This window comes from Neodiprion virginianus, chromosome 1, assembly GCF_021901495.1.
Source record: "Neodiprion virginianus isolate iyNeoVirg1 chromosome 1, iyNeoVirg1.1, whole genome shotgun sequence".
Classification (NCBI taxonomy): Eukaryota; Metazoa; Arthropoda; class Insecta; order Hymenoptera; family Diprionidae; genus Neodiprion; species Neodiprion virginianus.
In genome coordinates this window covers 5,735,771-5,749,327 of record NC_060877.1, presented here as the reverse complement: position 1 = coordinate 5,749,327, position 13,557 = coordinate 5,735,771, and the positions used below count along the sequence as shown (strand labels likewise).

General features: G+C 42.6%; 2 protein-coding genes across 15 annotated transcripts in view; both read left to right on the top strand.

Annotated features, from left to right (window-relative positions):
* The window catches only part of LOC124307936 (serine/threonine-protein phosphatase 2B catalytic subunit 2-like), a 109,905-nt gene that overhangs the window by 32,892 nt on the left and 63,456 nt on the right, over positions 1 to 13,557 (top strand). For 6 of the 14 annotated variants that reach the window (XM_046770197.1, XM_046770186.1, XM_046770166.1 and 3 more), the window contains exons 1-4: positions 3,038 to 3,302; positions 3,631 to 4,231; positions 4,771 to 5,046; positions 6,232 to 6,435. In XM_046770197.1, coding sequence (XP_046626153.1) covers positions 3,652 to 4,231; positions 4,771 to 5,046; positions 6,232 to 6,435 — 1,060 coding nt within the window. In that variant the 5' untranslated portion in view covers positions 3,038 to 3,302; positions 3,631 to 3,651. Of the gene's footprint in view, positions 1 to 3,035; positions 3,303 to 3,630; positions 4,232 to 4,770; positions 5,047 to 6,231; positions 6,436 to 13,557 lie in introns of those variants that run through there. The other 8 variants (XM_046770210.1, XM_046770228.1, XM_046770219.1 and 5 more) reach the window with 3 other exon arrangements.
* Positions 918 to 2,300, top strand: LOC124308069 (uncharacterized). The gene is made up of 2 exons (XM_046770415.1): positions 918 to 1,850; positions 1,957 to 2,300. Exons 1-2 carry the CDS (start codon positions 1,469 to 1,471, stop codon positions 2,040 to 2,042), a joined length of 468 nt encoding a protein of 155 aa, XP_046626371.1. The 5' UTR covers positions 918 to 1,468; the 3' UTR covers positions 2,043 to 2,300.

Genomic DNA, 13,557 nt, shown 5'->3' with positions numbered 1-13,557 from the left:
TGCGATGCTTTGAATATTCGTATGATGTAATGTGGTACATTGTGTTTTTATTATCAAACGAACAGAAATAAGAACGAAAAAAAAAAATGGTAAGAGCAGAAGCAAGAGCTGGAATTCTTATACGAAAGATGAAAATTTCTATTATTATTGTAATTACTGTTACTGCTAGTGGCATTATTATCATGATTATAGGATACGATCCGATTGTAAACAACATGCAGATTAGGAAGTACATTGCCTTTAAATATTTGTTCGATTTGATCTGAAAACATGAAACAATTGTATTAATAAATAATATTCTGGGAATACATCACATTTCAATACATCCTATACATACGGCAGTTAAAAATTGCAAATAGAGCGTGATCAGAACGAAGGACTGCAGATAATTTGTGCAGTTTCGGTGAGTAATGAGCGATTTAAAATGTAGATCAAAATCAGCGGTCTGTGACAAATTGATTTTTTTGCGGATTGCTGCAGTTTGTCGTAATATTACCTAAAGTAATTCGAATTATTGACCGCGTCGTGCATCGACGTGGCGAAGATTAATTTATAGCCTCAAGAATTTGGTGCGCGGTTGTTAATAAATCACGTATGAATTATCATAAGAATATCAGTTCGTGAGCGTGTCAGAAATGATCGAGTACCGTCGTAAAAATCAGATTCAAATATACACGTATTTAGTATTAATCTTATAAACTCGATCAAAGAAACGAGAAATCGAAGCAACAACTATACTCGATTCCAATCACAGTGTAAGTGCAGCGAGAACCTTTGAGGAATGCGTGCAGGGTTCTTCCTTTGATATCGTTTATAAATTGGAAATCTGAAGTCTGCGTTCAATTTGCGCGCTTTGTGTGCGCTGCCGCCAAGTTACAACAAATTATCATCGATCAGCCCCCGAACTACGTTCGTATTATACGTATACGTATATCCGTGTACCGCATTAAACGCGATAAAATAAAAATACCCAAGTTAACAAGGATCGAAACCCACGTGTCTGTTGCATACGCCATTCTACATTCACGTATGGCTTTAGCGGCTCGTTGATCTGCCTAATTACTCGTCAGCAAATTTGATCCGAGCAACGGACGATAAGCAACTGATAAGTATATAAGCCAATTGTATCCCCGATCAATCCTCGGCCCGCATCAATCTCTGGTGAATCAGCTGTGAAGAGCAGCGAGAGATTTTGACGATTGTTCGAAAGAGGCAATACAAGTAAATATAAACGTGAATATGGTTTTTCTTCTTCTTTCGGGCCTGTAAAAAAAAAAAAAAAATTCTATCCGCCAAGTCCGCATGTACGAAAGTTCTCGGCGCAATCAGAAGTTGGGAAATGCGATTCCGCTAGGTTGGCAAATCTGTTTCATTCGCAACAAAAAAAGCCGAATCATCTTCGCGTGGGAACAACATCGATCGCCGGGTGAACAATTTCGCACAGTGAATATCACCGAGACGGTCCAAGATGTCGGAGATTGTTATCTCCGAGTGTACGAGCACGACGAAATCCCCGAATGAGTTGGCTCCGATCGCAAATTCGTCGGTACGTGATCGCTGGTGGTCGCCAGCGATTAGAAAAGTGACGCAAAAAAGCTACATCTGTGATCTGTACGTGAAGATGCGCAAGCGTCTGAACAAAGTTAACCGCGTGTCGAGGTCCTTTCTACCACCGGCAAAGATCCAAATCGAGGTGGACGATGATCCGGGCGGGGTGATCACGGAATCGTACGTGAAAAAATTTTCCCTCATCAAGTCAATTTTCGACGTTAGAGACAACGAAAATCTCGAGGATAAACCGAGCGTTCACGAAATCAACGCCTGGGCTGTTAGGCTCGATGCTGAAGCTGGTGGGTCTTACATGTGAATTTGTATTTACGTTTCCTTTTTCTCTTTCTTTCGATCTGCTCAACAATTTTTCCCGTGATACGAGAGATAAGGTTGTTTCAATTGCAGCTCACTCAACCCTCTTGGATATGACAGAGGACGTGAAAAATGCACAGCACCAAGAATCGGAAACAACGATGAAATATGCATTTTGATATTATTACGTAAAATAAATCGATCGTTTTTAAACCCCCCGCTGGAATCAGCTAATCCACAAAAGCTGCTGTATAAGGTACTATCAAGTCTTGAATTAGAATTAGTGGGGTTGTAAATTAATTTTTTCCTGCTTCATGAAAGTATCCGACCTGGGACTCGCGGTTGTCAGAAGCCGAAGAGGAATAATGTCTTTTTTTCAATTTTAATTCCTTGTATATTGTATGATTGTAGTTTGAAATTTGTATGATGTTATAAGTGAATAAATATATACATATAAATGTAATCCCATTCCTAAATTAATCCAAAATTATCAAAAATGGTATGCCGATGCTTGTACTGTAGCTAATCGTAAGCTTTGCAGTTGGTTAACCTGTGATAATATAATCACTCGTTCGCGATCATTCCGATACGAGCACGTACAAGATGAGTTCTTAGATAGGAAACTACCTCGTCGACGATTCAAGGGATCAAATTTGTCCGGAAGTATTCAGGTACTACTTACTGTTCGCATACTAAGCTGCTAAATCATGTTACCCGAAAGTAATAATTCAAACTCAACGATAATTAACAACGATTATTATTATTACGTGAACTTCCGGAGAGTTACGCAAATTAAGGAAATGAAAGGATCACGTTGGTACGTGATTTACGATACTTAGACTATCTTATTTTGGACAATTTTCGAATAATTTAACGGCGCCACGAGACTGTCGAGCCTGCACGTGCCGATAGAACCAAATGTATCTCCGTACACTTGTAACGACCGAATGAATGTTTCGGCTGTAAAGTGTCGGAATTGTATCTTATTCCACGCGGTATTACGTATGCGACACGCGAAGAACATCCCGAGTTTATTGGAGGTTCTTCGATCGAGCGAAGCTTCGAACGCAGCCCGCGGCTACGCTGAAAGCTCACCGGAAGTCCCTCTGCACATTTTCACGTATTCTTCTTATCGTTATCCGTATTTCTCAGGCCCGTTTCTACTCTACGTGCTCGGTACGTTTCGTGTAAAGATCTTTTGACGTTTCGACGTTCCGGTGTCGGGAAAAATTTTCTCTACCTGCACCTGAGATTCCTGTTTTCGCAGAGAGTGAGCAGAATTCGCAAGAACATTTAACCACTTGAAAGTACGTGAACGAATCCTACTTTTAGATTCAGTGCGAAAAGCCACGAGGCGAGTAGAATATTTTCTTGTTTCTACATTTGAGTGGGATCTCCTTTACTTGTTTTCTACTCGCTGCTGCACTGCAGCAGTTATTGTAAGTATATATATATATGAGCATGGCACCGTCCCAGGATTTCAAAAATCTATAAATATCGTGCGAAAAAATGTAATGTAGTTTTGACAATCTCGCGACAAATCTGATAAACGCTCGTCAAATTTTTTTTGCTCACGTGTTCATCACTCTGGGTGTAAATTTGGCTAAAAAGATTTTGTAATACGATATAAATGTCCATCAGAAGTTCGTTTCACTTTTGTGAAGAATAAAATATTTCGCCTCGCGATCAATCTCACCTTGAGAAACTGTGATTCAGCATCGGGGAGTTGACTTTATTTATTTATTTTTTTTTTTTTTATTTCTACAGTCAAGCGGATCAGCCACCACAATGGCGGAAGATGGGTTGTTATCCACTGACGGAAATCCGCTAGAAATAAATCTCCCCGTAACTACAAACGACAACAACAATAACGATGAAGCTTATAAATATAACGTTTGCAAATACCAGATTAGCCGTAGCGTTGTTTCAGCTGCCACAAGAGGTTTTGAAAGGTGGTTGAATTGGGAGAAATCATCGAAAGTGAGTGATTCAAAATCTGAGTCGAGACAGACGCGAGCTCATTCTTCATCTCCCGAGGGAAGTCCGCGAGTCCAAAACGAGAGTGACGGTTGGTTCGATATAAAAAATCGCTTCGGTTTCACTCAGTCTACCAAAGTAAAGTCGATGTCGGAAGGCAGCTGCGGCACGATGGACGATGCAAAACCATCCGCCTCGTGCGAAACGTCGAAAAAAGTGGAACCCGATTGCCGGAAGGTGGACGATCTTTGCAAAAAGCTTTGGAACGGTGGTTGTTCAAAAAAAAAATCGGACAACAGTGAAAAAGTTGTCGATAACGAAGAGAGCCTGGACGACTTGGCGAAGAACGCGTGTAGAATCGAGAAGAAAATGCAAACCTGCTGCATTTCAGGTAATTTAACGATTTCATCGGGACTTTTGACACGTCGCGTTCGCATAGATTTACAAGATAAATTTGAGAAAGAGTAATTTTTTCTTAATGAAAAAACAAAAAGCATCTTTCATCGCGATGCTGCGGGGGGACCTCGGACGGAGTATGTCTGTAAGCGACAAACAAGTTACCAAAGTTTTCGAGAACGAACAGACCTCGATGTGAAACTTGGAGGGTGATCAAACCTCGGGGAATGATAGTTTTATCGCTGTTTGATAAAGGGGACAAGCTGTGCAATAAACGGGGTTAAATTCGTCGAAGGTTTCAGTGCCGAAATCGTTCCACGGTCAGACATAACGCTAAAATCATCCTGGGTCAAGTTTTCTTTAAAAACTTTCGCAACTTCCGTTCCATCGGTATAATATACCTATTTTATTATTCTACTTGGCAGCCGCGGTTATTCGCACGCAGCATCACGACGAAATACGCAGTTAGAAGCCTTTTCGCAAGCAAGAATCTATGCCGAAATTCCTCTGGGCGATTATTCTAAAAATTTTCAGACGCGGCTGCCGATCCGCACAATCCCGACCAAGTCGACGACGTGTTAAAAAAAACGGAGAGCTGCGTCGATGCTCTGATTAAAATGGAAGCGACCTTCAAAGAAGCTAGGAAATTGTTACACTCCGCTATGGCCAAGGGAGAGCTCCAACCCTGCAGTGATGCTGCGAAGCCCTGCTCGACGAAGAAGAACAAGTCGACGACACCCAAGATATTACGTTCAGCACCGCCACTGCCCGACTGTAAAACGTCACAACCGCAAGACGAACAACGTTCAGGTAGACTCTTGGGTGCGACGAAGGCCGCAATGTCGTCATCGCGGTTAATTTGGTGATTGGAAAAGCTTGAAAAAGTCCAATCTCACAATCTGAATCCTAGAATTGGATGGAAATTTTAATTAAGGTCTAAAATAATAGCGAGCTAGTATCTCATTAAGTTTTTATTCTCGAGGTTGCACGGCGAGTGATGCGAGACTCGTTGCCTCCTCCCTTATCTCTGTATTTCGTCGTTTTTACCCCGGCTTCTTGTTTTTGCATTTCGGCAAATTAATCATCGGTAATTAGAGAGCAGGCGGCAGCGAGTTTTTCGCAGTAAGTTTAAAAAGATCGTAGATATCCATGTAATCGAAGCGTTGAATCGCGCGCGTATAATTGTTGAGTACAAAGTGCATCAAAGAAAGGTTGGAGTGCGAGCCACGCCGGTTCGAAGACGTGCTTTTTGCGCAACTTTTTCTCCAACCTTTTAATCTGATTCAAGCGAAGTGAAAATTTTCACTTTATTACTTTTATCCACCTCTTTCGCAGCTTTTTCTTATCTCTGGAGGGAGGGGACGACGAAAGGGAAGGTGTTCTGCTGCAATATCGCGTTCGCAATAGCAATATCAAATAAAAGAATAATTCCCCGACAAGTAAAAAAGCAAATAAATAAAAATGAGCAGCAACAAGCCGGCTGATCCCGTGCAACTCAAGCATCGAGATGCCTTGAATAAATATTGATCCAACCAGGCCTTAGAGAGTACAACGATATTATCATCAAACATGACCTTGTATTTATGTTGTTAATACTAAACACATATAACTGCATGCACAAGGGTATAATGCTGTATTGATCATACACGCGCGGCAGCCAGAGAACCTCGGGTTTGTACAATAGGTGAACGCGTGCGGCTCGACCGGCACTTTGTGTTGTCTGTAGACCGCTGCTGTAGGCGGAGAGATTAACGCATGGGAGCGGTAGATAAGAAAATTAAACATCGGAGCCGAGATTACCGGAGCAAATCTTGGCCCGAGTCCGTACAGACAAACCCGGAGTAAAACCCGTCCGACCTGGATTTGCAGTTCTGATTGTGATCGAACGTTCACAAAATATAAAAAGAAAAAAAAAAAAAAAACAATTCAGATGCAGGTCGAAAAATGATCCAATTTCCGTAACTCATCCCTTCCGTTTGATCTTTGTGTTACCAGGTGTGCCGTTTCCGCCGTCGCACAAGCTCACCGTCGCAGAGGTATTCGACTCGCGGACAGGCAAACCACGACCCGACATCCTGAAGCAACACTTCATCCTCGAAGGAAGGATCGACGAGGCGGCGGCGCTGCGCATCGTTACCGACGGAGCGAGTCTTCTGCGTTCGGAAAGAACGATGATCGACATAGAAGCCCCCGTTACCGGTGAGCGATTATCCGAACGATGTTCGTTTGGCACACAGTTTACTCTCCCGAGAGTTGCTTTTATGTTATACGTATGTACGTACGCATATCCACCACCTTGTTTCCCTGATACGCCTCGTAATTTATCACCGCGAAGAACCGCTGCGTAACGTGCTTTTACTCACTCCCGCGCAGCCAACATTTACAAAGCGTTTTACAACGCTCATTGACAAACAAAGCGGCTAAGATGTATCGCTGAAAGGTTGAGGGGGAGTTTTGAGTAGTAATAACAGCTACAACGATACCGAGATGTAGGTAATCCGCGCGGAATTGCGGCGAATCGCATCGAGGCATGGAACGACGCTGAAAAAGCTTTGAAAGCTGAGAGAAAGAAGAAAAATTGGTAGAGTGTGCGTTGTTGGTTTGACGTGAAAAGTCGAAACACATTTTGTTTACTTTTCACGATCAACGGTTCTAATTCACTTCTCTCGCAAGGAAATATTGAAGAAATTTCATCGCCGTTTTTTTTCCTCGTATTTATTATACGCGACAACGACGCGTCGAGTTTTGCTTCCCTTACTCTTCTCCTTCTCAACTCTTCGATGCTTGTCACTTCTCTCCTTTAAACTGACAACGAAAGGCGGGAACCGGGCCGAATGTCTGACTCGATGTCACGTGCACTCAACGATTACTCTCTACAACTCGATGAGCCAAGCACCGAAACTTCCCCGGACAAATGTTCACCTTCTTTTCACTTGAAACAACATTTCAACGAAGTAGACTTTGACGCAACAATTAGCGCTGATACAGTATTGTTTTGACACTGGATTTATCTTCCTTCGCTTGTAATTCGTTTTCACTCCTCGACGTAATAACATATCTGCCGTTACGAATAGGTATTCGCGATTTCACGAAAGGAATATTACACGCGCCTGCGAAGTATAACTTTTAATTTCCCACTTGCGTGAAAAAAAAAAATAAAAATAAACAAATAAAATTAATATAAAACCGAATGTTTAGGTATAAACTGATCAGATTAGTTTTAAACAGGACTTGAGAGCTCAGATAAATCAAAAAGCCTTATGATATCTTTGTATACTCTCTTCAAAACTCCTGTTCAATCTTTTAAATATCAGCACTACTATTAATACATATAATTAACACAGAAATTGAAAGTTAACTCTAGTAGCAGGTATTAAGAAAACCAGAAAAACAAATTTCTCGGAAAATTTTTCATAGATCCGTACCTCACACCTACAGAAATTACTACTCAGTTTTCTGAGAGGACAACCGTCGCAGGCCTGTGTTATTTTTGCGCGATGTAAACTTGCGGAAAATCGAATCGAATCAATTTTACCCTTTTAAGGTGAAGCGATGTTACGCGACCAGACGTAAGCAGATACAGGAATAGCGGTATACTCTTACCGAGGTCTGTTCGTCAGGACGTCGCGACGCCGGCGATTTCCGCTTTGGGTTAACGGGGCCATTAACAACCAAAGGTTAAAGGTCGCGACGGTGTCGACGTGAATAATTTACAAGTTCCGACGCTCGAGCGATGCTCAATTGTTTTCTCACGCGGTCTTTTACTTCCGAGCTTTAAACGCGTAGGTAAAAGTAGAACTAGTTCTGAATTTACAGTCACTGTATTTTACCGTCTGAAACGTCGTCGTCGTCGTCGTTGGGTCGTCTTGCGAAATTGCACGAGAATGCGAATTCAAGAAGAAAGATTGAATATCGTAATATAATATTTGCGATAAAAATACGTTACGCGTACGGACGGGAATGCAGGCGTTTTGTCAAATTTAAAAACATTTGATCGTCGACAAGCTTCAACGGGAGAGTAAAATTTGTCTCTGTAAATTTTTCTTGAATTCCTGAATTATGTACACACACTGCACCGTTACCAGCATCATTTGGCGAAGTGTTAAGTCCGGTTTATAATTCACCGAGTGAAATTTACAACTTGTCAAACTGTTTTTTTTATTTTTCATTGGATTATTTTGAGTGCCGTGAAAAATTGCACATCATTTCAACGACAATTATAAACGTGACGATCCATTGGTTTGATAGAACGATGAAAGACCGGAGAAAAATTTGAAAGAAGAATCGAGTCGTCGCGTTTCCTTGCCCCAATAAATACCTCGAATTTTATCTCGAGAGCGTTCTGCGTTGTCAGTCGTTTTGTCACCTTGGAAAGAGAGAATTGTGGGACGACGGGAGAGATGCCAGCTTACTCGACGCGGCCAACTCGGAAACTTAATACCCTCGGATGCATCATCCGTAAATCCATTCCAACAAGCGAATAACACCTACCGAGCTCGCGGTTCTCCGACGTGTCAAACCGATTCGACGGCGCGTCGCCGCAAGAGGCGCAAAACGAAAAATATCAAGATTCGAGAATTAATCTACGGCGTGAAAAAGAAATTAACAACAAGTTTCCGGAACGCGTTTAAGAAGGTATTTTGATCTACATGTCTGGATTACCTGTCTTATTTCGGGAAATAAAAAGGGAAATAAAAAAGGGAAATTGAAAAAGTTACAGCCATCTAAATACGGCCGTGACAGAAAAAACCGGTTGAGGTAGTTGACACGATTATAGAGCTCCCATTCATCCGGAACGGAAAAACAACGATCATTCCTGATTAGTAAGAATGTCGTTATAGCCCGTACCGAGAAGAGAGGGCAAAAAATAAAAGAAAAAATGGCGACGATTTAAAGGCAAAATTGATCTTTTTTCGATGTTTATCAATTTTTTAAAATAGCTGTAATAATAATTTCGCAACGCTCGTGGTTTTAGCTGTAGAGGGATGTATACTGAAGATTTATTCCAAATTTCAAGTCAACAATTTGTTGGATAGAACTCGAGATTTTGTCAACCAGGTTGAATAATGTAGTTTTCAGACAAACGTATTTAAAGTTAATGCGTTTAAAGTTTCGACGTCGGATTTCAGGCTTATTTCTGTATCAGTTAAAACGGGAATTTTTCTTACCGTTGATCGGCGATTCCTGGAGTATACAGGACGTCTTCCGCCGCATTCGCGGCTTCCTTACAGACCGATTTTTCTAGCCTTGAAGCCAGTAACTCTAACTAGGCGCTCACCGTACATTGTTTCACTCAAGTGCTCGCGACTGTCTAAATTGTTGGAAATTGATCATCGGCTTTGTGTAAAAACCGTTGTGTTTGTGTCAAAGGCTGTAGCTATAATAATATGAAGAGAAACGATCAATGTCACAAAAATTTCGAGACCAGAATACCCCGTTAAAAAGCAGACGCCGCGATTTCTCACGCGTTAAACGTACCGGCGACTAGCTCGTAGGTACTTCCGATCACTTCGCAGAGCGACGATGAGCCGTATCATCACATCGCAGGCATCGGATATACGCGAGACGCGAACAACCTGATTCACATCAGACAGTTCACCGCCCCGTTTTCGGTACGCGTAGTGCTTTGATCCTTACACGCGAACAGCTGATTTTGACAGTTGACAATCACGCTCGCTTTGATTAAGCGCGAACAACCCGGTGATCTTGACAGATGATGAAATGTTTGCCGTTATCTATCATCGCGCACTCCGCAGGGACGCTCGGATCTCTCGCGCGTGCGCTCTCGATATTACGTATAATCTACTTGTCCTATCAACGTATCTTTTTTTAAATACTCCGCGCTTTGTAATCGCCGGTGAATAACGCAAACGAGTTGCACGATTCAAAATTTTTACCCAACATTTCTTTCGGGCGTAGTAACTTTAGTCATTCCACACTGACGATGAGAGAAAAAATATGCCAGTGCATATATGCATCGTTTTGTAGGGTCTCAACCTTCATTTGCTTAGGTTAGGGGGGGGGGGGGGGGTGTAAAAAATTGCCAAAATAAAGCTACGTAGTTCGTGGACAGTCCCTTATTCAAAATGTGTTAGTTTTCAGTATTTTTGTGAACACGATCATCTTTTCGACGGCTTATCTTGACCTAAATCGAAGTGTTGAGGGCAATTTCCACCGTATTCTTGTTTCGTTGTAGCGTGGGTTTGTCAATTCGGTGTTATCGCAGCTACCGCGATTCCAGCTGTGGCAATGCTTAACAGGAAATCGTAGGTCGAGGAAAAGACAACCAAGCAACGATCGTCTTAAAACTAAACTTTGACCTCCCCAAATTCTCAATGATTTTCGACAATCGGAGTCTGAACGTTTGTCCCTGATTTCGATTGTATTTTCGTCGACACACGTGACGTGATGACAGAGTATGGTTAAACGCGAAAATATCTGAGTAAATTTGAAAACCTCTCATCTTCTGCCAGACAGACAAATCTCAAAGGTACATTGTAGCCAGGGAATGGATTAGAGCGGGCTGAGTACCCTCCGTCTAGAGATCAGAGGTACAGAGGGCGGGAGAGATAGAAGAGAGGGAGAGACGACGGGGGGAGGAGGAGAGAGCTCGCGGTGTATTACAGCATCACGGGCTCCGCGACACCCGCTACTCGCCGAAAGGCTATTAGGGTAATGTACCTCGGTTTGGGTTAAGCTCAGGGTTGATATTGGTACCGTAAGACACCCACCCAGGTCGCGCCTACGCTGCCGGTCCGAAGCCTGGGGTTGAGGACTGGCAGGGATCCTCGAGTCGAGACTCGGGGTGACGATCGGGACCGAAATGGCGACAGACACAACAATTCTCCAAAAAGATCAACGGGATCGAAAAACGCTGCAATTAAGGCGAAACTTGAGTCATGTTTTGATTCGAGAGACTTGAAGATGCTCGCTGTGCTTACGGTTAGTTTGTTGTCCAAGTTCTGTCTGATATACGTCGAGAAAATGTGTTGTGATCCTGAAAGAAAGTCAGAGCAAGTTATTCGTCGAGATGAGATGTTCGATTTGTAGGTCTAAACGGTATCTCTAAAGTTTCACTGTTGGCAAAAAACGACTCGCGAGCTTTCCTCGAATGCCAATAATTCTGGTAAGAATTATCGAGCAGCGTACCCGCTACCGGAAATCGCGCGAACCTCTCGGATTTTCAACCTGCATTCAGCGTTGGTGTTTGCGTTGTCGTTTTACGGCTTTTCGACGCGTCCGAGTATCCGGGTTCAAAATAAGAGCAGGAAAAATATAAGTATTTCTGCCCGGTCGAAAGGGTGAAAAGCTCGGGTGCGCCTTGGGGATTGGATACAAGCACCTAGCCTCCTCTTTTCCCGTCCGCCAGGTACACACGGGCATATTGCCAGGGAACTCTGAGAACTCTTTCCGATCCGTATACTCGCGCCTCGACGGACGCACATATGCTCGAGGGGTCGACCAGGGTAAGCTTTGCGGCGTGATAATAGACCTCGGGGCTTCCTTCGCCGGTTACGAGAAACAATTCGAGCTTGAAGGCGTCGCGTCGCGTCGCGACGTACGAATAAAATTTTCTAGCCGTCTGATTGGTTTCGCATCGTGCCAGCTGTATACCATTTTCTCTGTGCTCGTTACGTTAGTTATGTTAGTTTCACACGACGACCACTAACACAGGTCTGCAACCGAAAAATTGCACATTATTTTGTAAAACCACTAAAACCGGGAAAAATACTTTTAAAAAATTTCATCACGTGACATTTTTTGTTTGTACCCGTGTTTGTAGTTTCATTTAGAGTGAAACTCCGGTTTAGCTTGAAATTCGGCATCCAATTATTGATTCAAAAAATTGTGGGCGAAATAATATAGTTAGTCTTTTATTACCGTCTCTTCTGATTTATGTATTTATATTATTTTGACACATCATTTCGGTGGTACAATTAATGGTTTGATGATCCGACAGGACCAGATTAGTGTCACGGTTAAAGATGTGTCAAAAGAAAACGATAAACAGCAGAAGAAAAAAACGTATCGTCGAGTATCCGATCACCGATTCGAATTTATTCAAAACGTTAAGAACATTATAAATTTCACAGTAAACTTACAAGCTGAGAAAAGGTCCGGTCAGCTGTTGCAATACTTTACGAAAGACGGACGCGCAGAAAGATATATTATCTCATACATTTCTTGAGAAAACAAAAGTCAACCTGCGTTATAAGCGTGGGTTAAAACCGGAGGATTTCTTTTATTCGTCTTTTATCCATCTCGCGGTGGAAAAAAATCGTAAGCTTAAACGCAACTGTAATACAAGTTGCGGTCATGTTATAAAACGACCAACACTTACGTGCAGTCTTCACTCCATTTTTCGGATTAGTTTTGCGTGAGGTAAAAGTGCGGAAATTGAATGCTTCAAACGATTTCGCAGAACTGAAATCAGTCGGTCGACATTGCGAGGAAATTGCTAAATAAAAATTTATACCTATCGGCTTTTCTCTGAGACTCGCAGATCGATTTCAACGCTAGGTAATGATCGACGTGACAGGGGAGACGAGCGCAGCTTTATACCTGTAATACAAATTCACAAAGTTATAAAAGAAAATAGAAAAAATATAAAATTGGAAACGATAAGCAAAGCTCCAGTTCACCGAAGCGATTTGCGGATGTAATCTTGGCCTTCCGGCAGCCGTTATTGTTGCTCCGAAGTAACGAACATCGGAAAGGGCAATCCTGAGGACGCTGTATTCGACTTTGAGCTTTTGAAACGTTCAGGTGTGGTCGTAGTTTTTTTTTCGCCCTTTCTTCCTAACCAGAACAATATTTTCTCCCCGCGGTAAAATGATAATCCGGTTGACGAGAAGTATGTCCTTATATCATGAATTGAACATGACAACGAGTTTATTACAAACATAAAATGTAATGTTATTGTATACGGTATAATTATGACGCGGTGCAGCAACGTTAACGCGTTATAGAGGCGTGACGTATACATCGAAGTGGCAATTCCCGTCGACGTTACCGCAGAATCATAATTCCGCGTGTTATTGCGGTTGCGAAATATTAAATAAAAGTCAATTCGCAAGGTGGCGGACATAAAAGAGGATACCATTAACGAGCGTGCATTGCCGTGCCGTTCCGCAAGTCTTGCGCAGTTTAATATTAAGGTACACAACTCGGGGCGGGAGGGTGCGATGTAGGATGACTCGTTTCAACGATTCCTCGGTGTTTAATAGCGCCGAGAAAATCGCCCCGAGCAGGGGCAAGAGGGTTGAACGGGGGTGTTGGGGGAGGGGGGGGGGGGGGGGGGGGGGCGACGCTATTCTCAAA

What these genes read in the sequence shown, in the direction of transcription:
- LOC124308069 (XM_046770415.1), top strand. Translation starts at nt 1,469, where the DNA reads ATGTCGGAGATTGTTATCTCCGAGTGTACGAGCACGACGAAATCCCCG. An exon ending in TAGGCTCGATGCTGAAGCTG is followed by an intron (nt 1,851 to 1,956) that starts GTGGGTCTTACA and finishes TTTCAATTGCAG; the next exon opens with CTCACTCAACCCTCTTGGAT.